The sequence below is a fragment of the Podarcis vaucheri genome, assembly GCF_965113315.1.
Source record: "Podarcis vaucheri genome assembly, chromosome: 3".
Classification (NCBI taxonomy): domain Eukaryota; kingdom Metazoa; phylum Chordata; class Lepidosauria; order Squamata; family Lacertidae; genus Podarcis; species Podarcis vaucheri.
The window spans coordinates 120,963,971-120,990,891 of NC_138761.1; the positions used below are offsets into that span (position 1 = coordinate 120,963,971).

A 26,921-nucleotide genomic window follows, 5' to 3' on the forward strand; every position below is an offset into this window, starting at 1 on the left:
TCATGACGTCATTTTGAGCGTCTGCACATGTGCGAGTGGCGAAACCCGGAAGTAATGCGTTCCATTACTTCCAGGTCGCCATGGAGCGCAACCTGAAAAGGCTCAACCTGAAGCGACTTTAACCTGAGGTATGACTGTATCTATGTATTTCTGGCTTTATTCTGTTTATTTGTATGATTTGTATTTTTTCTATTTTATTGTATGATGCATAAGTATAAATAAAGTAAAAAAGACTCCAAAAAAAGAAAAGAAAAGAAAAAGAAAAAAGCAGGAAACACCAGAGTAGAAGGTTCTGGAAAGCTGGAAGGGGTAGCAGATCCTGCCTCTGTGAGCCTGATATTCCTATCCATGCCCTAACCCAGCACCCTTGACAAATGACAGTTCTGGGTGGGTGCCATTTTCTGGTTCACCTCAGGCTGCAAGGTGTCTTGGGCCAGCCCTAGTTCCCCGTCATAACTTTGGGTTACAGCTTTGGGTTAAAGTTACAAGCCCTACTCTTATCTAGAATAGCAGCCTGAAGCCTGTGGCTTATTCAGTGACCACAGTAGTGCTGGCTCTGTGGATGTGGGTGCGTGTGAGACAGAGCGTGTGTATTTTTATAAAACAGAGAAACCAGTAGGAGAACACTTCAATCTCCCAGGACATTCTATACAAGATCTCAAAGTAGCTGTTTTACTACAAAGGAATTTCAGAAATAGACTGGAAAGAGAAGCTGCTGAATTGCAACTCATTACCAAACTCAAAACCATGGAGAGACCTGATCTGAACAGAGACATTGGATTCTTATCTCATTATACATGACTAAGCCATTTTTCACCTTCTCACCCCTTGCCTTTTCCTGTAAGACCTATTGCAGTCGTTAAGAGTCGCCAACAGGCTCATCTCAGCTACCTGCCAATCTCCCATTCCCACCACCCTTCTGAGTAATACCCCTCCCCACCTTCTCACTATATAGAAGGGTCTGGCAACTTCTGTTTCAGTGTATCTGAAGAAGTGTGCATGCACACGAAAGCTCATACCAAGAACTAACTTAGTTGGTCTTTAAGGTGCTACTGGAAGGAATTTTTTTATTTATACATGTATGTATTTTAAAAATAATAATCCTCACCATTCTTTTCATTGCCTCATCAAAGCAAGAAAGCAAGAAACAGACAGAAAAGCAGATAATTTTTCAAATATATATATATATTTCCATGACATTAGCTGTAGTTCTAATACTCTTAGGGCAAATAGAACTCCATTTACTTCAGTTGGGGCTTCTTGCAGATACACATATATGTGAAGAGGATGAGGGTTCATTAAAATACAAAACTCATTTTACAAACAATTCCCCCCAAACCACTACCATATGCAGAAATCATAAGGGTTACGTAACACTTAGTCATGCATCTGCCTTAAAGTAGCATCTTATTTACTTGGTGGTACATGAGAAAACTTTACAGACCGTTGTGAGGAGGCCAAATGATCCTGTTTTGGATAATGGGAAGGTATAGAAAGCGAACAGGACACAGGCATATGAAATACTGTGCTAATTCTAAGACAGGTTATTGTCAAATAAAAGTTTCAGAGTTATGGCCACCCTGGTATCCGTGAACGAGAACAGGGCTACAGATAGCCGGTTGTGTGGAGAAACCCATGGAAAAAGAGGCCACTAGTATTTTGCTAAAGCTTATAGTTCTTCACTTTCCAGTCCTGGAAACCACTTGAACGGCCTTGATCCATTCTGTACGTTCTGTGGAGGTAGCTGCTTGCAAGATGTAGTGGACCTCATTTGCAGTAATGATTTCAAACAGGTTTCCCCCGACATCATTTTTCTTACCTAATTGTGAGAAAAAGAAGACTGTGAGCAAAGGAGTCTGGGAGCTGTTTCAGTTCTTCTGGCTCAACGGTCTCTTCCATTTTCACACGACTCTCGCAAACACAATTGAAAATCTTCCAATTTCCACGTAGAAAATCAACTCTACATACATATATAAACCTGTATTTCATTTGAAATTGGGAGTCATATCTGCCAGCATCGTGGTTAGCTAAGCCAGTGACAGTGACCCAGCATGGTGGGACTCTAACGTGAGCCTGAGCCAGCACTAATGGTCAGAAATGGTATCGTTGTTCCCACCCTTTTCTAAGCCTCTCTCATGCTCTGTTTAGGCAGTGTATGGATATTGAATACTGATACTGAAAAGACAGAATAAATCACAAGAAAATTCTAGCCAATGTTGGTTTTACCTGCAGATTTAAGCATAAATGAACAGATCAAAATGCCTTCATGACAAGGAAATAGGGATGAATTCAGCTCACATTCAAAGATAATTCTATCTAATTGACATATTAAGAGGGAGATGCTGATTTTTTTCATGTGGCTGCCCCAGTTTGGGAATCAGCAAAACGGAGTGTTTGAGCCATTTGCTTCCAGGCCTCGAATATGTTAAGAAGCAGGGGTCACCAACCTTTTTAGACCACCAGGGACATTTTGAATTTTGAAAGCATGCTGGGACTGCCCATCACAAAATGGCTGCCATGGAGGGGATGTGGCATAACACAAAACTAGAGTGGCAACCACCCCTTGACCAGAGCCAACTTAAGCATATGTGGTGCCGGAGTGCATGCAAAGATAACCGCCTGGCACGCCCCCCCCCCAGGTTGCCCAGAGTTGTCAGCCTTTTTTTAGGTGCTGAGACCATGCTTTTCTCTGCTCAGGAAAAGAAAACAGGAAACATAAGGAGCCCAGCGCAACAAAGCAGCCCGAGGCGTTGGTGACTGAGTGAAGCCGGGCGCCTCGTGGTGTAAGCAGCATGCGTTGGGCAGGAGCTGCCCGCCCACCTCAGCACCTCGTTGGCTTGCTTGCCCCCGAACTCGTGGCGCAGAGCTGCCCACAGCAGAAGAGCCCGCCGCGGGGCTCCGACCAATGGGCGGGCTCTTCCCACACTCGGGCCCCGGACTCTTGGCCTGGTGCCCCGCACCCCTGGCACCTATGGTTAAGACGGCCCTGCCCTTGACAATCTTATGCATGGTGTTATGTACTGAAGTTCTCACCCTGGGCCAGCTAGTTTTCACTCAGGTCTGCATATGCAAATAAGGAATTGAAAGTGACATTCAGTGATTGGATAGTTACAGAAAGTTGCTACTGTTGTTTTGTAGTTGAGCTCTATATAAGCAGGTTGGCTGAACCCCTCAGCCCTGTTCTGGCCTGTGAATAAACAAGAGCTGTCTGAAGAATCGCTGTGTCGTCTGATATGTTACAGATAGGTAGCCGTGTTGGTCTGCCATAGTCAAAATAAAAAAATTCCTTCCAGTAGCACCTTAAAGACCAACTAAGTTAGTTCTTGGTATGAGCTTTCGTGTGCATGCACCTGTGTATCTGAAGAAGTGTGCATGCACACGAAAGCTCATTCCAAGAACTAACTTAGTTGGTCTTTAAGGTGCTACTGGAAGGAATTTTTTTATTTCGTTTGATATGTTCACCCACAACTTAACAAATACGATGGAAAGTCAGCTATACACTGCTGTTCCTCTCTAAAACCAAGAGGTAGCATTCCTCAGTACCAGGAGAAATCTACAAGGCAGCCATACCACTCTTGTTTCTCAGAAATCTCTTAGAGGATATCGGCACATTTTGCTTCACAACTTTCTTTCTGAGAGGACTGGAGACTTACTTGAAAGAAGGAAAGAAGGAAGGAAGGAAGGAAGGAAGGAAGGAAGGAAGGAAGGAAGGAAAAGGAAAGAAAGAAAGAAAGAAAGAAAGAAAGAAAGAAAGAAAGAAAGAAAGAAAGAAAGAAAGAAAGAAAGAAAGAAAGAAATGTCTGAGGCACCCGCCTAGGGGCACCACCAGAAGTCTTACAAAGACTTCTTAGAATGAAGCATGAACATGCACAACACGAGGGACAGTCTCTATGTGCTGCTGCTTACCATCTGGTGCGTCTTCAACTGCTGTCACCACACAACCCCTCAAGTGAATGGCTCCAAGTGGCTCTTCCCCCTGAAATGATTCAAAATCAAACCATTGTTAGCTTGGCTAAAAACTCATTCTGGAAACCATTTTTCGCTTCCAGCTGAAACCAACACAATAAAAATTATTACGGCCATCAGTGTGTGTGTTTATGCAGGCTATGGTGTAATCTAGGAGGAAATCATGAAGAACTTGAGTCTCTTATCTTGGTTAAAAACTCATTTTGGAATGAGATGGACATGGCTATGGCTGTGTGTGTGTGTGTTGGCACAGGCTATAGCATAGCTGTCAACTTTCCCCTTTACTTGCGAGGAATCCTATTTGGAATAAGGGAATTTCCCTTAAAAGAAGGGAAACGTTGACAGCTATGGGCTATAGGCAATCGAGGAGTAAAACCAGAAAATCGGGGTTCTTCAGTGTAGAAGAAAGGTGAAGGAAAGTAGGTTTCACGGGAGTTATTGACATTATGAACCATGTGGAAATAATGAAAAGGTTCCCCCCCCCCTCAAACACATAACGTTAGAACTCAGTGTGTTGGCAGAAGGATCAGAACAGATGGAAGAAAAACTGTGCTAGAACAACAGAACAAGCCGCAAAAGTTGGGGGATGGGAGCCACTTTGCTGACTGAAGCTCATTTGACAAAGCCTTTCTGAAATAGGTGCATTTTGTACTCACTGCACAAACCAAAAAATTGGGATACCTCCCCTTTATTGAGGTATTTATTAAATGTGACTAAACTAGAGAGCTGTTTTATACAGCTTTTTTGGCTGCATAAATCTATTCAGTTATTTTATTCACTTATTTTAACTTCGGGCTGCCATATGTCAGGATTTTCGCGGACATGTCCAGGAATCAGCCAGCAGAATGGCGTCCAGGTGGATTTTTGCCGAATTTGCAAAATGTCTGGGAAACCGAGACGTATGGTGGGGAGGGGTGTCATTTTTCAAAAAATAATCCCTAAAAAATTCCAAAAAAGCCCCCAGACTTCTTCCTTTTTGTGTGGAGATGTTCCTAAAAAGAACTCAACAATTTTGACCTAATCCCCCCCCCAAAAAAACCCACCTCAACAACTTTGCCTGGATTTTAACTTTTGTAATATGGCAACCCTATTTTAACTAGCCCATGTTTTAAATAAGGATTGTACTGCTGCCATTCAGATTTTGTTTCACTTTGCATTGTATTGCGTTTTTATTACACATAAGCTTCCTTGCATGGGGTTATGCCCTGAAAGATGGCCTATAAATAAGTTGATAAAATATATTAGAATATAAAGCCCTGAAGATACAGCAGCAAGGATTCTAACAGCAAGAAATTGGAAAAGTGAAATTATCCCTTCAAATATTGAGTGGCAAGCCAAATTGATACAGTATTTACAATTAGCAAGGAGAACAGGAACAGTGAGAGGAAACTCAACACAAGAAGTTACCATAAGGAATGAATAGTAATTAAGGAATATCTCAAAGGTACTGTGACCATGAAAACTTCCTGGCAGATATTGAATGAGCCATGTCATATAAAGTAATTGTTGGAAAACGTCAGATTTAAGATGAAGAGAAACAACTTTAGGAAACTGTGTAAATAATAGCTTAAATGTAAAATAGTGCAATGGGTTTAGTCGGAAGTTTCTTTTCTTTTGCTGATGTGTACTTCAGATGCATGTATATTCTTTTTCTACTTCTACTTTTATTTCTTTTAATTCCTTTTTTCTTTTTGTTCTCCCCCCCTTTCTATTTCAATTCTTTATAATCTTTATAATTTATGGAATGTATGGAATGTATGTCGGTATGGAATGTATTTTAAGGTTTTTCTTGTTCAATAAAATAAATAAATATTTTTTTTTAAAAAAGATGCTTTTTTCCATCAAGAGGAGAGGTCCCAGCAACTGAACACAATTCACATAAACAACCCTGCCATTCAAACCAACGATTCTGAAGGCGGGTTTCATATCAAACGCCCAGCAAAACCACAGGAAATGGGCTTACCCCTGCAGGGTCATAGTAATGCATGTAGGCAGGGTCTTCTCTCAGGACAAACTTTCGTACTTTCCAGTTTTTCCTCCGGTGCCCCTAAATAAATGTAATGAATGTATGACTTTCATTTTCTGCATTGCAATAACAAATCCCCAAAACAGAACTGGAGAACGCTGTGGTAGCCAAGCGAGAATGTTGTGATAGCTGCACCCAGTGCTTTTTTCTGGGAGGAGGAATTGGGGAAATTCACCAAGAAGTAATTTTGTTTTTGTTTTTTTGTTTATTGCAGATCCAGTCACATTGCAACACCTCCCCCCCCCGCCCCCCGGGCAGGGGCTAAATGTAAGATATTATTAATAAACTCAAGCAGACAGTGGTCTGGATTAGAAATGGCCAGAACTTTATTGATTACAGATATAGGTGGATTTTTGGCTCAGGCATTGGGTATATATCTGTTCCAGCTCCCCTCTCCCCCGGCCAAAAAAATAATCATTTAATTTTAGAAAGGTACGTTCCTGCTCAAAAAATCCCCTGGCTGCATCCCAGGAATGTCAGAAGCAGAGTATCCATGGGTTTTGCTGGAATTTTGCTGTTTTTGCTTCCTCAGCACAATCAAGACCCTAAAAGTTATTTTATTTTATTTTATTTTATTTTAGGGATGTATATGTCACCCTTCTATAGAATTCGCAATGCAATTAAAATTGACCTCTAAAACCAATTGCCACATACAGTATCTACATTTTCAGAAGGCTGCTGGTTCTTTCTTGGGTGGGAAATAGCCATTATAGTTTGGCAACGACTGCTCTAAACTATTTTTCCCATGAACCATTTGAAAATTGTTAATCACCACTTAATGATTCTTTCTGCCTCTTTTAGCAATTGCAATGCAATGTGCTAGATGCTATGTGATTTCTTACTGTTTTCATTGCTTCCTTTATTTCTTATATTTCATTTGCCTTCCACAGAATTCAATTTGCAATCCAATAAAGTACAATATAAGAAATTAAAGAAGCAATAAAAAAAATCAATATGTCAGTTTAATGTGAACATGCTGTGGACCACCTGAATAAAGCTCACAGGCCACTGGTGGTCTATAGACCACAGATTGGGACCCCCTGGTCTAGAGCACAGACTATAATGAGTATTATTCCCAAGAAGGAATGAAGATCTGTGGCAACAGCTTTTACAGGTCAGTTGTAGACCTTAGGCAATATATTGTTCAGCCTCAAACTAGCTATAATGCAAGCTTTTCTTGCACCAATGCTTACATCCCAAAAACCTCTTAAAAGTGTTCGCTTGGGTAACTCCAAATAAACACCCTTTTTAAAAAGTGGTACTTTTGCTTCCTTATAAAACTCTCTTGAAATAATTCAGACTGAAGAATGTCTCTAGAGTACTAGAAAGAAAATACAACATTTAGAATTCATTTCCCCTTCACATTTTGGATACTGTGCCACTTATATTCCTGAAAGTGCCTCAAAATTGACGGCCAACGTTCTACTGTGGATTCAGTCTGTGATCATTTCCTCTCAGTGCTGCAATTTCTTCTCAGGATTGCATGAAGCAAGTGACAAGCTCAGTGAGTCACATGGTTATAAAGTCTTCATATGCCCCGTGCGTGACGGCAGTGTTGCAATTCTGTTGGAATTGGGCAAAACCAGATCAATTGTGACATCCCCCTTGGAGGATTTGAAGGATGCCCTGTTTCACCAGCTGATCGCCACTGAGCAACACAGCACAGCACAGCTATGAGAGTCAAGAGTGGTTTCAGCATAGGCAGTTTTCCTGAGAAGGCTTATATTTCTGTACTATATTGACTGCTTTTCTGAGCCATCACAGCAAACAAGGTCTATACCAACCTGTTTCAGTAAACATCCCTGTTTGACCACTGTGCCTCTGAATTCTTCCTTGAAGATCCCATCATCATCACTGGAATTCCCTTCACTGAAGAATCCACTGTCTGCCTGTTTTAAGGAAAGAACAAGACCATGTTGCTAACGTCACCTGAAAGAGTTTTGATATGTACTGAGTGAATAGGATCCAAACTGCAGCAGTTTGATTGGTTCTAGAACAATAGGATCCAAAATGCAGCAGTCTGATTGGTCCTAGAACAATAGGATTCAGAATGCAGCAGTCTGATTGGTCCTAGAACAATGCAGCAGTATGATTGGTCCACAGGAGCCACCCAGTCCAGCTCCAGGTGGAAGTGAATCCGCAACCTGATTGGCCTACAGGAGAATCCCAGAATCAGCCAATCACATGTGGCCCATTGTGCAAATAATGTATATAAAGCAGATATTGTGGGGAAACTTTCATTCCTCGCTACTATGAGCTGAATAAAGAGCATGAAATCCACACTCGACTCCGAGTATATTTCAAGTTTGATGTGTTACTCCAGATTCATTGCTTTGCAATGAAGGTTAAAAATATTTCTAAATAAGACAGCAAATAATGTCAGCATCTGCTGAACTTTACAAAGCTTCCAAACAAATAGGCTGTGAGCTCAATCTCTCCCCTATCCCAACACTGGGGTCCCACTTTATTTGTCATTCTTTTACCTGGACTAGAGACTAAGATTTATGCATCGTAGTGAATACATGCACGATGCACAAAGCATGTATATAGGAAGTATGCACCAAATTCCTTTTTCCTTTGTGGCAAACAGCATTTTAAGTTACTTCCTCTCCGATGTGATCAGTAGAGGCTCAGAGAAAGTTCTCGCCTTGCTTTCTTGTGCACACAAGTCAATATCCGAGCGAAATGGATTGAGCAACTGAAATGCAGAATATGGAGACTACTCTTTCTTCCTCTCACTGGTCACGCTGGAGCAGGGTGGGGTGGGGTCAAGGGAGGGTTAAATAACTCTTGTCTTCATCTGCATTCTATGAAAAAGAAATTTAGAGTGCCTAATATAGGGAAGCCCTTGTCATGGAGGAGTGAGTCAGATGGCACAACCAAAATTGTTCAGCAACAAAATATGGCATGTGTTTGTTTTCCTTTCTTAAAAAAGTTGCCAACCAGAGTTGTAGAATCTCAGGACTGATTATATGGGACCTTGCCAACAGCTATGCAACTAGGATTCCCTTAGACACCATCAGCAAATGAAGTTGGCACTCTAGATAATTATGCATACAGAAGACTGAGAAGGCCAGTCTTAAGGCCAAACTAGTTGTGGAAGTGAGAGCTGGACCATAAAGAAGGCTGATCACCGAAGAATTGATGCTTTTGAATTATGGTGCTGGAGGAGACTCTTGAGAGTCCCATGGACTGCAAGAAGATCAAACCTATCCATTCTGAAGGAAATCAGCCCTGAGTGCTCACTGGAAGGACAGATCCTGAAGCTGAGGCTCCAATACTTTGGCCACTCATGAGAAGAGAAGACTCCCTGGAAAAAACCCTGATATTGGGAAAGATGGAGGGCACAAGGAGAAGGGGACGACAGAGGACGAGATGGTTGGACAGTGTTCATGAAGCTACGAACATGAGTTTGACCAAACTGCGGGAGGCAGTGGAAGACAGGAGTGCTCTGGTCCAGGGGGTCACGAAGAGTCGGACACGACTAAAAGACTAAACAACAACAAACAGTTGTGCACTGGTTATAAAGCACTTTCGTCATGAAGTGAAGCACACAGGGGATGGAGTACAATGTAGCTACTCCTTACCTTCCCACGCTTCATTGCTTAAATCCACACCACAAACTCCAATACCAAAAGTCTTCAAGCAGTGGAACAGGGGGAAGTAAGAGGGAAAAGAGAAGGTTCATTCCCACTTCCACCCCCGCAAGCTCCATTTAGTGATAAAAGTAGAACCTCAAACTCACTAGGATGGATGTACCAAATTGAAGGTCTGGTTTTATAGAATTCATTGTAGTCCTAAGTAGAGTGTGCACATGGGGAATGAGGTCTACTCATGCAATGGGACTTTCCCCTCTTCCTTGCCCCCATTCACGCACACACACCCAACCTGTTCTGAGGGCTCCCCTTACTTTCCGGAGCAGATTAGAGGGTGGGGGGAGGAGAGGATGGGTGTCAAGGAGCTGTCAAGGAACCAGGTCATCCACAGGGTAGACACATATACAGAAGGCACGGAATGAAATTAGCTTATTATTAGCAAAACAACAACTTACCAACAATACATCAATGTCCCTGTTTCATCTTAACTCAATGAAGGCATTGCTGAAACTAAACCCTAGGTATGTTCCTCCCCTCTATCCTCTCACTCTGGGTTCCTCCCAAGCAGAGGAAGGCTGTGTCGAGGGGGTGAGCGCCTCCTCTGGGCCTGTCTGGCATAGGACCCTCCTGGAGCGAGGAGTCAGAGGGGGAAGAGAGTCTGTAGGACTGGGACTGTCTCTGCACCCTTGACCGCTCAGGTCACCTGCTTCTATCAGTTCCCAGCTCATCCCTTCTGCTGACTGCTCCTCAGTCCACCCCACCCCCCAGGCTCTGGGCTCTAAGTTATGGTTACCAGACGTCCCTGTTTCCCGGGGACAGTCCCTGTATTTACAAATCTGTCCCCAGACAAAATCCGTCCCCGGATTTCATTTAATGTCCCCGGATTTATATTTTAAGTGTTGTAGATTTATTAGTAGGGAATGAATGTTGCGTGATTGGTTCAAGGGCACAAGACACATCACATGAGGACTTCAGGCAAGGGAAAATGGCGGGCGCCACGGCAGCGAGCAGCTCCTGAAGCCAGCCAGAGCCAACTGCGCTACCAGGCTGGCTCCGGGCTGCTGAGACTGCCGCTGCCAAGGGGGAACCACAGACACACACACCCCCATGACCCAAATCGAGCTGGGAGCGAGAGCGTCCGGCTACCTGGCTGGCTGCCCAGCAGCACTCCGGCGCCAGGAAAACCCCGGAGCCGATGCAGGGAGAAGGAGGAGAGGAGAAGGAGAAGGAAGAGAGAGAAAGAGGAAGGAGAAAAAAGAGGGGAGCCCTGACCTTGCCATGCCACTGCCACCACCGCCACCGCTTAGGAGGAGAGGTAGGAGAGCACTGGGAGGGCAAGGACACGCGGCCGAGCCCAAGCCAGACCTGAGCCTACTCCATGGCAACTAGTGCTCCAAACTTCTTTTCTCTCTTTTAAAAAAAAGTATCCCTGGATTATATGAGAAAAATCTGGTAACCTTACTCTAAGTTGTCATCCTCTTGGGCTGGCAGCCTCCACCACTCCTCCTGATCCAGCCAGTCCCTGACCCTGGGGAGGCCCATTGCATGAGCAGACCACATTCTATGCATGCAGCAACTCTGTTGATTCCCACTCATAATATCCACTATTAGTTATACTCAGCGTAGAACCCTTCAAATAAATGGACATGACTAACTTCAGCCCATTAACCTCAATGGGTCTACCCTGAGTAGAACTTCACTGAATTCAACCTTGTATTTCCAGAAGGCCTGTGGAAATGGTTGGAGTCATATATTTACAATTAACCCTCTTAGGATAGGAAAATGCACACAAAGATGTAAATAGAATACATTTACAGAAGAACACAAGGCAGCTTCCTCTGAAATGACAGCTAACTGAGGCCAGGTCTTGCACTTCAGTGATTCACAGTCACTAACTTTCGGAGGAACGCTGGCTTGCTTTGTTGCTTCTGCTGAAGCAGAGGGATGCCAAGTCATTCTTCCTCCCAAGTGCTTTGCAATAAATTAAAGGCTGGGAAGCAGAGATTTAAATATAAGTATCCAAGACATTGTATTAAAAAAATTGTGGCAGCTGGGGCAGAAAACCAAACCAATGCTGCAATCCTGTAACAGTCAAAAGTCAATCCTTGTTACTGCATAACTAACACATCCACTTTAAAAACAGAAGGAAGGATTTTGGTTGAAGGTAAAATTAGATGAATCATGAAACTTTGGGTGCCAATCAGGTAGCATCGATATGTGAAGATGTTTGCACCAAATAGACCACCTATTTTCACTGCAGTAGTGAAAGGTGGTTAATTTGTATTAAGCAATGTGGAGTATACGCCCTGAGAAAAAAAGTCAATGGGGAGTCCAAGTGTAGTACCAGGAAATATAAAGGTAAAGGTAAAGGTAAAGGTAAAGGTAAAGGTAAAGGTAAAGGGACCTCTGATCGTTAGGTCCAGTCGTGGCCGACTCTGGGGTTGCGGCACTCATCTCGCTTTATTGGCCGAGGGAGCCGGCGTACATCTTCCGGGTCATGTGGCCAGCATGACTAAGCCACTTCTGGCGAACCAGAGCAGCGTACGGAAACTCCGTTTACCTTTCCCCTGGAGTGGTACCTATTTATCTACTTGCACTTTGACGTGCTTTCGAATTGCTAGATTGGCAGGCGCAGGGACCAAGCAACGGGAGCTCACCCCATCGCGGGGATTCGAACCGCCAACCTTTTGATCGGCAAGTCCTAGGCTCTGTGGTTTAACCCGCAGCACCACCCATGTCCCACCAGGAAATATATATGGACACATATTTCAACACACATGCACATATATACAGTATACACCTACTCACAGAGACTGCATTAGATGAGACCCTCATATTGCAGCCAGTCTGAAAAGCTATATTTTCTAGGGTTCCTGTGCTCCCCCAGCTCCAGCAATCCCAGAAAGTAGTGACATGCATTGCTACTTACAAAATAATAATAGGCGTCTTCGTGGTCAAGGAAGGAAGTTTCTGACAGGCCCTCAAGTGCACTCTTGGATATATCTCCAGCAGGCTGAAAATAACCTTCGTTCAACAGGGCAGATGCCAACATTTGACCCTCTTGGCGATTCCGGATAGAGTTGTTTGACAGGAGCCAATCAACTACACAACTACCTAAGGGCAAGGAAATGAACCAAGGTGTGTGAGCAGACAGGCACAAAATGAAGTACTGCAGACTGCAAGTAGTTAAGCATATCAAAGAGACGTGTTCTCAATTAAATTCAAATTGCAATTACAGTTTGGAAATATGAAGCCAGCGGTGACTATATCTGGGCTTGGCTTGAGCCAGGCTCTGCCAAATATTCCACTTGCCAGCAAATATGTAAATTATATGAAGTTTTTAGGGCTGTGTCCAGTCCATATTAAAGACTAACAAATTTGCTGTGGTATTAGCTTTCAAAACTCAAGCCCAATTCATCGGAAAGCCTTCACCATGCAGTTTTCACATTCTGTCTACTGGAAACAATTTCCCCTCTCAATGCCGCCACATTCTGCCCAATATCTATAGGACATTTTTCTCAGGAACTGGCAGGTTCAACTATTTTGGAATGGCAACTGACATTTGCCTCCAAACAAACTGTTTCCTGTCGCGACTCCATTTTCTAGCACCTGTTTTACTCAACGGAACATTTTTTGAAAGGGAAAAATAAGAGCTCTTTACCCGTAAAGCAGTGGTTGAAAATTTTCTTGTCCTTTTCCAGCTTCATTTCTCGAATTCCTTTGTCGGGGTCTTTCATTGAGAGATACAGTTCACTGTGCAGTGCAGAGAAGTGAGGCAGAATTAGGAAACAATGTTCGACTTGGCTCTTTGGGGTTTAAATTCCTCCTGCAAATGCATCAAAGGGACTCTGCAAACTCCAGTCCGGCTTGTGGGCCAGTTAAATGACCCCCGTGGGCTGTTTGTGGCTCATGGACCTTAGGTTGCCTATCCCTGCCTTAGACAGGCATAGGAAATGCCTAGATCCTCTAAGGAGGCTCAACTCATGCTTTTATAACTTAGACAACTAATAAGTAGCCTTTCTATGAAAGCTTTTGTTCATGCTTCTTGGGAGGAAAGCAATGACAAACCTAGACAGCATCTTAAAAAGCAGAAATATCACCTTGCCAACAAAGGTCCGTATAGTTAAAGCTATGGTTTCCCCAGTAGTGATGTATGGAAGTGAGAGCTGGACCATAAAGAAGGCTGATCACCAAAGAATTGAAGCTTTTGAATTATGTTGCTGGAGGAGACTCCTGAGAGTCCCATGGACTGCAAGAAGATCAAATGTATCCATTCTGAAGGAAATCAGCCCTGAGTGCTCACTGGAAGGACAGATCCTGAAGCTGAGGCTCCAGTACTTTGGCCACCTCATAAGAATAGAAGACTCCCTGGAAAAGACCCTGATGTTGGGAAATATGGAGGGCACAAGGAGAAGGGGACGACGGAGGATGAGATGGTTGGACAGTGTTCTTGAAGCTACCAGCATGAGTTTGACCAAACTGCGGGAGGCCGTGGAAGACAGGAGTGCCTGGCATGCTCTGGTCCAGGGGGTCACAAAGAATCAGACACAACTAAACGACTAAACAACAACAACACAGTTGAGATAATCGTACAGACATAAGTCTAAACACAGGGCGCTTCCAGGCTGTCGCTGTTTTCAGATGGGATTCAACCACATCCCAGCAAATTCAGGTTGCACAATTAAAGTTGATTTGGAGCTCTTGCTCAATAAATCTGCTTCCCTCAAAGACTGGACTTTCTGCTTCTACAGAATGTTGTGATGGCCACCAACCTGGATGGCTTTACAAGGATGTTAGACAAACTCATAGCACCTATTTCCCCTTTCAGAGGCAGGATGGCTCTAACTGCCAGCTGCTGAGAACCACAAGTGGGGAAGAGTGTTGGTCTACTCATGTCCTGCTTGTGGGTTTTCAACACATATCTACTTGGCCACTGTAAGAACAGGATGCTGGGCTATAAATAGGCCTTTGGACTGAGCCGGCAGGGCTCTTTATGTTCCTATCCTAACTGAATCTAAGTGAAAGTCAAATTGCAAGTGGACTTGGAAACAACAACAACAAAATCAACTTCCTCTTCTGTCAATTAATATTTTTAACTTTTGTAATCTCAGTGCTTTGTTCTAGCCAGGTTCTGAGTTTCTTGTGCATTTTGGGAATAGGGGAAACAAAGCTTCGCTTTATAACAATGCCTGGTGCCTACATATCTGCCCACCAGCTACTGTCACAGGAAAGCAAAGAAATGATGACTCAATAAAACCAGATTACTACAACCCAAGCGTGAATGCCGTTAAAATAGCTCCACACACATATATCCTTTAAATAAATAAAAAACAGCTTTGAGAGATGGGAATTTGGAGAAGAGGATGTGTGTGTGTGTGTTTAATCCTTTCTCTACTCACAATTTTAATATGTATTTTTTTCAGGCTCCATTGGGGGATAAACAACTGGGATATGCGATTGGGGGGGAGAGAGAGCTGGGGAAAGGATGACGCACTCCTCTACCTCCCCATCACTTATCCAGCCCAAATTTCCATCTCTCAAGGCTGCTTTTCTTTTCTTTTTTGAAATCACAGCATCACATTTACCGTATGTGTAATTAAAGGTAAAGGGACCCCTGACCATTAGGTCCAGTCGTGGCCGACTCTGGGGTTGCGGCACTCATCTCGCTTAATTGGCCAAGGGAGCCGGCGTACAGCTTCCGGGTCATGTGGCCAGCATGACTAAGCCGCTTATGGCGAACCAGAGCACTGCACGGAAATGCCGTTTACCTTCCCGCCGGAGCAGTACCTATTTATCTACTTGCACTTTGATGTGCTTTCGAACTGCTAGGTAGGCAGGAGCAGGGACTGAGCAACAGGAGCTCAGCCCGTCGCGGGGATTCAAACTGCCGACCTTCTGATCGGCAAGTCCTAGGCTCTGTGGTTTAACCCACAGCGCCACCCGCATCCCTATTTTGAAATCATAGCATCACATTTATGTGTAATTAGCCCCTACGGAAACAAGAGGATATGTTCCTGCCTTTTAAATTAATATTTGAAGAAGTCTATTTTAACAAACCCCAGGTTGATGGTGGTTGGAAGCTTAATAGACTTCCTGGTGGATTTCCTAGAAAACCGTTGACCTCCAGCGATGCACTTAATGGCCTTCTTGATGTCTTTCACCCAGACATCTCTGTCCTCGAGATGAGAGGCTTGGAAGAAGTGGTCCTGTTGCTTGGCGGTAGTTAGCTTCATGACAAACTAGAAGAGAACCATTTCATAATGATTTACACTTGTCCATTGCATAAGGGCTGCATGTACCCTAAACCTTTAAAGCACATTTTCCCCTTCAAAGAATTCTGGGCACTGTGGTTTGCTAAGTGTTGCTTGGATTTATAACTCGTTGAAAGGCAAATTACAATGCTCAGAATTCTTTGAGAGAAATCATATGCTTCAAATGTGCTCTAAAGGTACAGTGTGTGTGCAGGTTTCATATATTTGGCAGCACAGCTTATATGAACAAGCAACTAACAGAACAAGCATGCACTTGCCTACTCAGAAGTAATTCCCACCAAGTTCAATGGCGCATATGCCCAGATAAGTATGTATAGAGGTAAAGGGGACCCCTGACCATTAGGTCTAGTCGTGGCCGACTCTGGGGTTGCGGCACTCATCTCGCTTTACTGGCCGAGGGAGCCGGCGTACAGCTTCCGGGTCATGTGGCCAGCCTGACTAAGCCACTTCTGGAGAACCAGAGCAGCGCACGGAAACACCGTTTACCTTCCCGCTGGAGCGGTACCTATTTATCTCCTTGCACTTTGATATGCTTTTGAACTGCTAGGTTGGCAGGAGCAGGGACCGAGCAACGGGAGCTCACCCCGTCGCAGGGATTCGAACCGCCGACCTTCTGATCGGCAAGTCCTAGGCTCTGTGGTTTAACCCACAGCGCCACCCGCGTCCCTTAGTATGTATAGAATTGCAGCCTAAATACAGCAGTATAAACTGCTTAAACTGGGCAAGCTGGGAAGGAACTGTAAAGTAGTATGGAACAGAATAGAATTTTTACACCATTATCTGCTCTCAGAATCATAGAATTGTAGAGTTGGAAAGGACTTTTAGGATCATCTCTAACCCCCTACATTGCAGGAATATGCAGCTGTCCCATCAAACCTGCAACCTTGGTTTGATCATGGAGTACAGAAATAACCAGGAAACATTCGTGCTGATTTATTGTTTATACACAAAGACACAACATAGCAAAAGCTGAGTATCTACTTTATCTTAGGCTAGGGAATTAGCACAATCCACACCCTATTGAAGAAAATAGGGTTGTATCCGAGAAGTGCTCAGAGTAGACCCATTGAAGTTAATGGAAATGACTTGCTTAGGTTCATTCATTTTAATGGGTTTGTTCTAAGTTGGATACAACAGTTTGAACTGAGACTTGGGATCACATGCATGCTTTCCAAAGTAGGACTAGCTATTTTAAACTATTGCTCTCACGTTGCCCTTTCTGGGAAACTGCAGTGGTCTAATCATCTTTCTGACTTCTCTGGCCAGACGGATATCTGAGAAAGGCACCGAGCACTCAGACTACTACAGTGTTCCAGGGGTGGAAACACTGAATCAATTTGCCCCAATCTTGGAAGACTAGCACAGTCTGATCTTGTACATATTGATTTGGAAAGAAATGGTCCCATACAGTTCAGCAACAGTTACATGCTCAGACTGCTGTTCCTCCTAACTGAAGAGCATTAGTTTCAGCCAACAATTCCTACTGCCCCTTACTCAGATATGTGAGTTTTTCAGAGACAGAGAAGCTGTCTCACCACAATATCAATAGTCCCCAGTTCTTTATCTGTGTGAAGAACTGCACTGTCAAAGTATAGTCGAGATGCATGCTGGACCTTAACCACTCTGTTTCATGTAAATTCCCATAACAATAAAAATCTGTCAAGCAAGGGTTCGTCCACCCTTCCGCTCATCCCATGCTTGGTTTTCTGCTTTCCCCATCTTTCTAGACACAGGTCCAAGTGATTTTGCCATTGTCCCACCACAAAACTGGAACAGCAATCCATGAAAAACCCAAAGGCTACTTGTTCTGACTGGGTTACCCCAGCGGAAGGAGGCAGGGCAAATGGAATAAGCCCTGAGTCTATCCTTAGAAAGAAAACAACCAGCATTGTTTTCTTAGAACAGGGCTGGGGAAGCCAACAGCTTTCCAGCTGTTGGTGGACTACAGCTCCCATCATCCCTGACCGTTGGCCGTGCTGGCTGAAGCTGATAGGTGTCTGAGTCCAACATCGTCTGGTTCCCCACCCTGTCTTAGCATTTTGCTGGGCTGAATTTGCATAGCATCCTCTCTAAACACTAGGAAGGCTAGTATCAGCTTATGCAGCCAGCAAGATCTGACAATATCTTAACTACAGTGGAAAAAACCTAATCCATAGCTTAAGCCCCCCACCTTCCTGCCTGCTTTCTTCAGTGTACTTCAGAAGACATGCATACTCACCATTCTTTTACCAAAATCCTGGCAGGGACTTGTGAAGGTGCTTCCCTTCAGAGGAATCATTCCTTTAGGGCTGTTGTCTGTCTTCTTCTTAAAGTATTCAATTCCGTCTTCTAACAAGACTACCCACATAGGTTTCCAGGTGTTAAACATGCTACCCTGTATGCAAACAAGTTTAAGACAAAATTATCTATGCATCCTGTGACCATGCCAATGAAAGCATTTTTAATGAAGTTGCATCTAAATAAATCCTTATTTACCCAAAACATGTCAAGCACCTATCAATCCCCAAAGACACAAGGAGATTCTAAAAACAATGTAACATACAGTATTAGGGTTATTTATTCATTTCCCCACCCATACATTTAGATCCTTCCTTTCTTCTATTGTGGAACCCAATGGTTCCCAAGCTTCTTCTTTGGCGATCACTGATATCCGAGTAAGGTGGTCTTCCATGAACATGGTTTTAACAGTGAGTCCATAAGTGACTGTGGAGGCCAACTCTGGATCCACATATCCTTACACAATGTGTCTTCCTCCCTTTCATCCTGAGTTTGAGCACAACACCTTTGGTAAAGGCTGTTCTCCAATTGGCTCACATGCCAGTGTTTTCCAATTGTCGGTGTTTATACTACATTTTTTAAAGATTTCCCTTGAGAGAGTCTTTAACCCACTTTTGTTGACCACCAGCATTACGCTTTCCATTTTTAAGTCTGGAATAGAGCAGTTGCTTTGGAAGACGATAATCAGGCATCTGAACAACATGACCAATCCAGTGATGTTGAGGAATCATTGCTTTGACACTGGTGATCTTTGCATCTTCCAGTACACTGGCATTAGTTTGTCTGTCTTCCTAAGTGATGTGTAAAATTTTTTGGAGACACCATTGATGGATACTTTAAAGGAGTTGGAGATGGCATTTATAAGTGGTCCATGTTTCACAAGCATGCAGTAAGGTTGGTAGTACAATACCTTTGTAAACAAGCATTTTGGTTTCCCTGCGAATGTCCCAGACCTCAAACACTGTGCACTTCAATCAGGAGAAAGCTGCACTCGCAGAGCTCAGGCGATGCTGGATTTCAGCATCAATGTCAGCCCGTGTGAAAAGATAACTGCTTGGGAACCATTGGGTTCACAAGGGCTGACATTGATGCCGGAATCCAAATCAAAACGCTGACCTTTAACGTTGATGCTTTAAAGGTGCATCAAATGTGCTTTGTATATATGGGGTTGATCTGTCCTTATGTGTGTATTCTACCTTTTAATGAAATGAAAGGAGTATACAACAGGCACAGACACAATAGAGGTTTGGGTTCCTGCAGAAGTCCTCTCTTACTTTTTTCAGCTGCCATTCTGGAAGAATGCCTTACTCTTAAAAAATTTGATGTTTGCTGCACTGGGCTCCTCTGGGAAGAAGAGAAAGATGCTAATTAAATAACTAAGTAAATTGTGCCTATTCATAGAGCTGGGAGGGGAATTTGACTGACCCGATATTCAAACACCTTAGACAATATAATTTTTGTATCAAATGCCATGTGGTCTCTGCAGTAGTCTGAAAAATAATAGGGGGGCAGGGGGTTAAGGGAAAAGGAGTGCTGAGCATTATGGAACAGTGGTTAGGTTAGAACAGCATTTAGTGGTGACTTGCAATTTCGCAGTTCTGTATAAAGTGTGAAGCAACTAGCTTGGTTACTTAATTCTCACACTATACTGGCTGTTTTGAGGTTTCTCCAAGAAGCAAAAACTAACATACCGATATATTAAGAAAGCAGGCATGTTCAGCTGTATGGCTTTAGGACAGGGTTTTAAAAACAAGATGTCCCTGATTATTCGACAGAGGCTGGTAATTTGTGATTAGGAAAATAACATATATATGATCTATTGTGTACCTGTAAGTAGTGGCCAGCAGGACTGCACTACAACATAAAGCAGTTGAAAAGAAGAGGTCTCTAAAACAAGACCCATAAAGCTTTAATTAATGGCTGCCCATATTGGGGTTTCTGAATTATTTGATTCAATCGTGGTTTGAAGGCTTAATGTTGCCTCAGTTCAGAAGCTCTGTACACATCACAGAAGGAGGTCATTGCTTGCTCAGGTCAAGGTTGCTCCAGGGGATGGGATGGGAGGCAGAAAGGAGAGAGAAGTGGAAGGGGCAGAGAGGGCGCTATAAGGCTCAGGGGCCAGCATGACTGCCTTTGAATGATGACTGCTCATTGACATTGGACAGTAATGTCACACTGAATGTAACTGACCTGCATGAAGGACTCTGCGATTGGAAACAGAGAGACGGTATGCACTTTTAATAAAAACACATTAGAAAGAAAAAGAAAAGGAAAGTCGCTTTGGATAGAAGGAGTTAAGTTAACACAAAGGGCTGTGCTCACGGTAAAAGTTGAGCCCATAATCCCTTTTCAGTGCCAGGGCAACGCCCTGAAACATGAGACATAACCATTCAAGAAAGTGCTTCAGAGCAGCACAGAGTGCCTTGCCCTCACCACAGCACAGTTATGGTCACATAATTGTACTCACATGAGATTAAGAAGCAAAACTTAACAGGGAAATCATGTAGTTTCCCCAGCACTTCTCAACTGAAGAAGCTGAGGAAACCACAAGGTGCTGTCCCGTGTGAAAGCGAGAAGCATTCTCTTTCGTTACAATATGTATGCTGTTTGTGACATGTAGTGCAATTCTGAGGACTAGTAGAGAGGTTGCATTCAACCCTGGGTTTGAGATTCTGTCCCCTGGTCACACACTCAGATTTACAGCCCACGGACTTACACTGAGCTTCCTTGAGTCCCAAGTAACTCAGTACAGTCGTACCTCGGGTTACATACACTTCAGGTTACATACGCTTTAGGTTACAGACTCTGCTAACCCAGAAATAGTACCTCGGGTTAAGAACTTTGCTTCAGGATGAGAACAGAAATAGCACAGCAGCAGTGCAGCGGCAGCAGGAAGCCCCATTAGCTAAAGTGGTACCTCAGATTAAGAACAGTTTCAGGTTAAGAACGGACCTCCGGAACGAATTAAGTACTTAACCTGAGGTACCACTGTATAGGGTTATAGCTTCAGAGGTCCATTGTATACCGTTGATTGCTTTCTCCGTAGCTTGCTGTTGTTACCTATTCATACTGTAAGGCTTCGCAATGCAAACCACTAGGCCGGTCCTGGTTAGGGTCAGGGACATCTGGAGATTTGCAGGCACATCTTGGCAAAGCAGTTTATATTAGCTGACAAGCAGCTTTTTGCTTCAGCGGCAGCACCATGACCAAGGCAAGGCAGCTGCCATTTCAGATCTCCCACAGTGACTCAAATGATGCTGCGTTTGACCAGCTGCTGCTGCCTGAGGGTGCTGTAGGCTGGCGCTGGGCCTGGTTAGGGATTCCTTGAAAGGGGAAGGGTTGCAGTTCAGAGCATACAGTATGCTTTGCAGACAAGAGGTTTCTTGTTTGATCCCTGGGGTGTCCAGGTAGGGCTGGAAAGGACTGAAGTCGTGGAGAGCTGCTGATCAGCGTCAACCATACTGAACTAGATTGATCAATACTAAGATTGTAGGACTTCTTTCTTTTTTTTAAATGATATTTATTAATATTTCAGAAACAATAAAAACAAAATCCAACATTTAAACGTTTAAACATTTAAACTACAAAAGCAAGATAAATAATAATACACAGTAGAAAAACAGTTGATAGAAGAAAGAAAGAGAGAGAAAAATAAAGAATAAAAAGTAAGAACAAAGAGAAAAGCCAGAAATCAAAGCTAGAAATAAGTTAATATTTTCAAATCTTATATTTTCTTCACTAGTTTCTTGACCTCCTCACACCTCCCATTTTGTATTCCAGTTCAAATCTTAAATTCAGCAAATCCTTACCCTCTAGCATTTATCCTTACTCCATATATTAACCTTTTGTTATAAATATCCATTTCCAATTATCAATCCCTAATTACATTTTCTTAAGCATCTCTTTACCAGTACCACTTATTTTCAACCAAACGTCATTTCAACATTCCTTAATTTTACAGTGCTTCTGCAGGTAATCTTTAAACTTCTTCCAATCTTCTTCCACCAACTCTTCTCCCTGGTCACGAATTCTGCCAGTCATCTCTGCCAGTTCCATGTAGTCCATGACCTTCATCTGCCATTCTTCCAGTGTGGGTAGCTCCTGTGTCTTCCAAGATTGTAGGACTTCTTACATGTATGGGATGTCCGTTCTTTGTGCACGAAGGCCAGAGAATCTTTGCTGCCTTCTGCGATACCTTACGGCTTATAATGGCAATGTTGTCCTATTTCATGTAGAGTCTGATTTTCTACATTGAAATCGTGGCTACTCTCTACTTCGGAATTGCTCCCAAAGTTCTATCCTCATACACATTGTGCACCATTCCAAAAGAGACTCGTAGGCTCTGGCTTGGAAATAATTAATGGGAGATTTCATTTCTGAAAAGCTTGTAGGGCTTCACAGGTTGTGATGTACAGGAGAGACAAACTGTGCTCTCTAGAACTGATAATCAAATGACTAGGGCTTTCTCTTGCTGGCACACAGGCCTGGAGCTTGCAGTAATATTTCTAAGGCAAGCTGGAAGAAGTTTGGCTTTGGAAACCCCAACCCCTGGAACCCAAACTGAGTTCATGCAGGGGAGGGAGGGATTGGTTTCACTTCCTATGGTGTAGTAGGTTAGTCAGATGGAAAAGAGGACAGAGCTCCTGTAACTTAAATAATTATATAGATGCAGAGCTACACTTGCTGAAATTCCTATGCAATTAGTAAAGAAGCAGGAGACCTGGCCTCTTTTGCATCTACAACCCCCCCCCATGTGCTTTTGTTTTAACCCATTGTTGCCGACTCTTTCAATCAATCAAAGAACAGAGCCAAGACAGAAATTCCCTGAATATTATTCTCAGTGGCGTAGCGTGGGGGGGTGCAGGGGGGGCCGGGCGCAACATCTGGGGGTTAGGGTTAGGGGGCGCAAATCCACGGGTTAGGGGGCGCAAATCCACGGGTTAGGGGGCGCAAATCCATGGGTTAGGGAGCGCAAATTACTTGCCTTGCCCCGGGTGCTGACAACCCACGCTACGCCACTGATTATTCTCAAATGAATAATACTTCTTTTCTTTTCTTTTTTTAGGAGGGGAAGAGATAGAAAACTAGAAGTGTGGCCTCTGGGCAACTTCCCCAAAATACCACTTCTCCTTTCCTTTGAGTCTGTTACACCACATGCCTAAACACAACGGCTGCTCCCAGATGCCCCACCTGCTGAAGCCTGAGAGCTGTACCACATATATTCTGCTGGTAAGTCAAGCCCATGGCCAGCATGTCCCAGATGAGAAAGCCTCCCCACATCTGTTGTTATAACCCAGCCCCAGATAGATCTATTGATTTGGGTTTATTTGCATCTCCTTTTTCCAACTTAGGTTCAGGTCATTTCTGCAGGAATGTGCAAATATTTATCTTTCTAAATTCCCGTGAAGACTTGCTCACATTTTAGTGCTAATTTCTCCCAGTAAACAATTTTTTGGGGGTATGTGGAATTACTAACACATATTTTTTTTGCAAAACACTCTCCCTGAATATAATGCATTTCTGTATGCTAATATTATTGTTATATGTATTTTTATCCACATTTAACCCTCATATATTTCTTGGCTAGGGAAGTGGCAAAATTCAGAGAAGTGTGAATCTGGAAGAATGGCTGTGTTTTGCTTTGTGTATTCCCTAAATTCATTTCTTACCTTTGTAAGGAGCGTCTCCACCCCCATCGTTCTGCCCGGACGCTGAGGTCCAGCGCCGAGGGCCTTCTGGCGGTTCCCTCATTGCGAGAAGCAAAGCTACAGGGAACCAGGCAGAGGGCCTTCTCGGTAGTGGCGCCCGGCCTGTGGAACGCCCTCCCACCAGATGTCAAAGCGATAAACAACTACCTGGCATTCAGAAGACATCTTAAGGCAACCCTGTTCAGGGAAGCTTTTAATGTGTGACATTTTAGTGTATTTTTTGTCTCTGTGGAAGCCGCCCAGAGTGGCTGGGGAAACTCAGCCAGATGGGCGGGGTACAAATTAATAATAATAATAATAATAATAATAATAATAATAATTATTATTATTATTATTATTATTATTATTATTATTATTATTATCATATAGCGGACTACATTCTAGCCATGTAAAAGTCAGAAGTATACACACACACACAGATAACTTCATTCAGGCAAGCAAGTGGCATTATTGCAGGGAAAGAGCACATTCCAGCCAGGCAAAAGCATGTGGAGCATGGCTGCTGAGGGCAGTGGCCTGGAGAGAGTCCCAACGGCCAGACAGAGATGCTAGGAGGGCCACATTCTACCCTAGACCTGAGGCCTCAGACCAGCACATTTCATGAATCACCCCCTTCCATATGAATCTGCTTGATTCTGAGGCCCTTCTGGTTTTCCCTTCACCAGCTAAAGAGAGAAGGTCTTTTCAGTTGTGGCACCTAAACTATGGAATAGCCTGTGAAAAGAGGCCCCATGCCTTCTCCTGCTTTTAAGACTAATTCAATCCAGTGGGCATTTTTTTATTTGAGCCTTTGATATGTCTTTTGTCTGCTGTTGATAATGGTGTTTATAACACTGTGTTATGACACTGCTGTTTTCTTGTTAAGTTTGTTTTTAATAATAATAATAAGAAGAAGAATAATTTATTATTTATACCCCGCCCATCTGGCTGGGTCCCCCCCAGCCACTCTGGGCGGCTTCTAACAAAACACTAAAATACATTAACCTATTAAACATTAGAAGCTTCCCTAAACAGGGCTGCCTTCAGATGTCTTCTAAAAGTTGTTTTTGTCTTTGACATCTGGTGGGAGGGCGTTCCACAGGGCGGGTGCCACTACTGAGAAGGCCCTCTGCCTGGTTCCCTGTAACTTGGCTTCTCACAGCGAGGGAACCGCCAGAAGGCCCTCGGCATTAATTCATATGAATTGCCCCAGAAAAGTAGGGTAGAAATGTCCAAAATAAACTTTAGGCAAAGATGAAGCGCCAACTCTTTTGTTCTTGCTTGTGGCACTTAGAATTCCCCAACAGAAAAGCTTCTGCTTTGGCAAGTTCCTTATCAGCACACAAGACGCCTCTTTTGGTTCCTCCCTTGCCATCTTAGTTGGTCTTGTGGTCTGGGCATTTCCTTGTAGGGTTTTCCTACTCATCAAACATTCCATCAATCCTGTGTTGTGGGATGTGGGTGTCAATTACCCCGGAGGATTCTCATTAGTTTAGAGAGAAAGATCGCTTGCTTTAACTTTAAGTTCAGTCTTCTGTAGTCTCATCCAGCATCATCAAATAAATATTTATTATTTGTACTTAAAGCCTGCCCTTCACCAGCTGATGCCAGCTTTTTTGGCTAACCCATCTTCTTGGATTATGATGTCTCTCTATCCAATTTCTCCACAACAGGCATAATTTCATACGTAGAATCATAGAATTGTAGCGTTGGAAGGGACCATCTAGTCCAACCCCCTGAAATGAAGGAATCTTTTGAACCTCACTTCACGTGAGGTGAAGTGTTGTCTCATGCTCTACCAACTGAGCTATCATGGAAGAGGCATGTCTGTCCTGTCCCCCTTCCCTGCTTGCCATTGCATGCTCACAGAAAACAAAAGGCACTCTGTATTTCAAGCATAAATATTACTGAGATTAACGAAGGCTTTTACGTTCTACGTAAGTGCCCTGTCCTTCTGCCTGAGAGTTATAACTCTCAGGTTCACACGCTCAAGAATAGTGAGCTCAGCATTCGTTTGCTCAGATCAAGCATTGCCCTCCCACAGCTTTTGTCCAAAATGGTCCGCACGTACCTTCTTGACGAGGTATCCTTCCCTGATACGCCTGGGTTCTCGCTCGGGTTCCATCTCTGCGCTGCTCCTTCTGCTCCAGCAGAATTCAAACACATCTGACAATGCAAAAGTTTCCCCAGCTGCATTTATACAGCTGTCACTTTCGCAAATCCCTCTGCTTGTTAATCACATGAAAGCAGGCTCATTTCCTCTTCCGGAAGAAGGAAATGCAGAATCATGTGTACATGGTAAGTTAAGAACTTTTAAAAATACAGTATAAACTAATAATAACATTGTTTACACTGAGCTCTTAGCACAAACTGGGTGGGGGAAATAACCACCAATGTATTTTCTTTTTCCAGAAGTCTCAGAGAACAGAGCTTCTCTTGTTAAATTAAGTGAGTACACATTTTAAGAGGCGCTCTTGTGGAGTGGCTGCCTGGAATATTTGACCCAAAAAACCCCAATGAAGTTCTCTTAATGACAATGACCCAGCGGCAACGGTATCACAGCACATCTTTTCAGCTTTGTTTAGGATAAAGAATATTGAGGTAGGATTCTCCCCGGGTAACTCTGGTCACCAACTGAGGTTTAGTCAGCAAGCTCTGTTGCCTGTTCCATCCATCATCTTTGGATAGCAATGGTTATAAGCCATGCTTCCCCCCTGCCCATATGCTGGTAGGTGGAGTTCAAGGTTGAAAGTCCTTAACAACTTGGGTCCAGGTTATTTTTTTAATTATTATTAAAGATTTTATTGTTTTACAGAAGTATGTGTAATGTCTCTCGTATTTTTTCCATGTGACATTTTTACAAATCAGTTTCATTTGTTGAGACATTAGAGGGGAAAAAGGGGTGGAGGGGGGGAAAGATGGGTGGGGGTGGGGTCGGGTGGCGATGTTTCTATTTTGCTTAATGTATGTAGGGTTTGGTGTCAGCGTTGCTCATGCAGGTTCTCTGCTGTTCATCTGTGTTTCTTTGGTGGCGAGAGAGGTTGGGGTTGGCCTAGGGTGTGGTTGTTTGTTTGTGATTGGCTGTGGTGATCTTTGT

At 43.5% G+C, this 26,921-nt stretch overlaps 1 protein-coding gene and 1 long non-coding RNA gene across 2 annotated transcripts; one reads left to right on the forward strand and one right to left on the reverse strand.

Moving 5' to 3' along the window:
* The first annotated feature begins 72 nt into the window (after positions 1–72).
* On the forward strand, positions 73–26,586 carry LOC309528888. Its single transcript, XR_014217960.1, has 3 exons — positions 73–128; positions 23,203–23,366; positions 26,237–26,586. It is a non-coding gene; the product is annotated as an uncharacterized lncRNA (long non-coding RNA).
* On the reverse strand, positions 1,167–26,061 carry PLEK (pleckstrin). Its single transcript, XM_082216493.1, has 9 exons — positions 25,896–26,061; positions 18,079–18,234; positions 15,646–15,827; positions 13,250–13,341; positions 12,518–12,702; positions 7,777–7,881; positions 5,930–6,013; positions 3,907–3,976; positions 1,167–1,819 (listed from the first exon to the last, which is right to left on the reverse strand). Exons 1-9 carry the CDS (start codon positions 25,947–25,949, stop codon positions 1,680–1,682), a joined length of 1,068 nt encoding a protein of 355 aa, XP_082072619.1. The 5' UTR covers positions 25,950–26,061; the 3' UTR covers positions 1,167–1,679.
* Positions 26,587–26,921: the final 335 nt, after the last annotated feature.

Coding starts and splice junctions, on each gene's coding strand:
- PLEK (XM_082216493.1), bottom strand. CDS start 25,949: ATGGAACCCGAGCGAGAACCCAGGCGTATCAGGGAAGGATACCTCGTC. Junction 15,828..18,078: donor AGGATTTTGGTAAAAGAATG/GTGAGTATGCAT, acceptor GTTCTCTTCTAG/TTTGTCATGAAGCTAACTAC. Junction 12,703..13,249: donor TTTCAACCACTGCTTTACGG/GTAAAGAGCTCT, acceptor CCTTGCCCTTAG/GTAGTTGTGTAGTTGATTGG.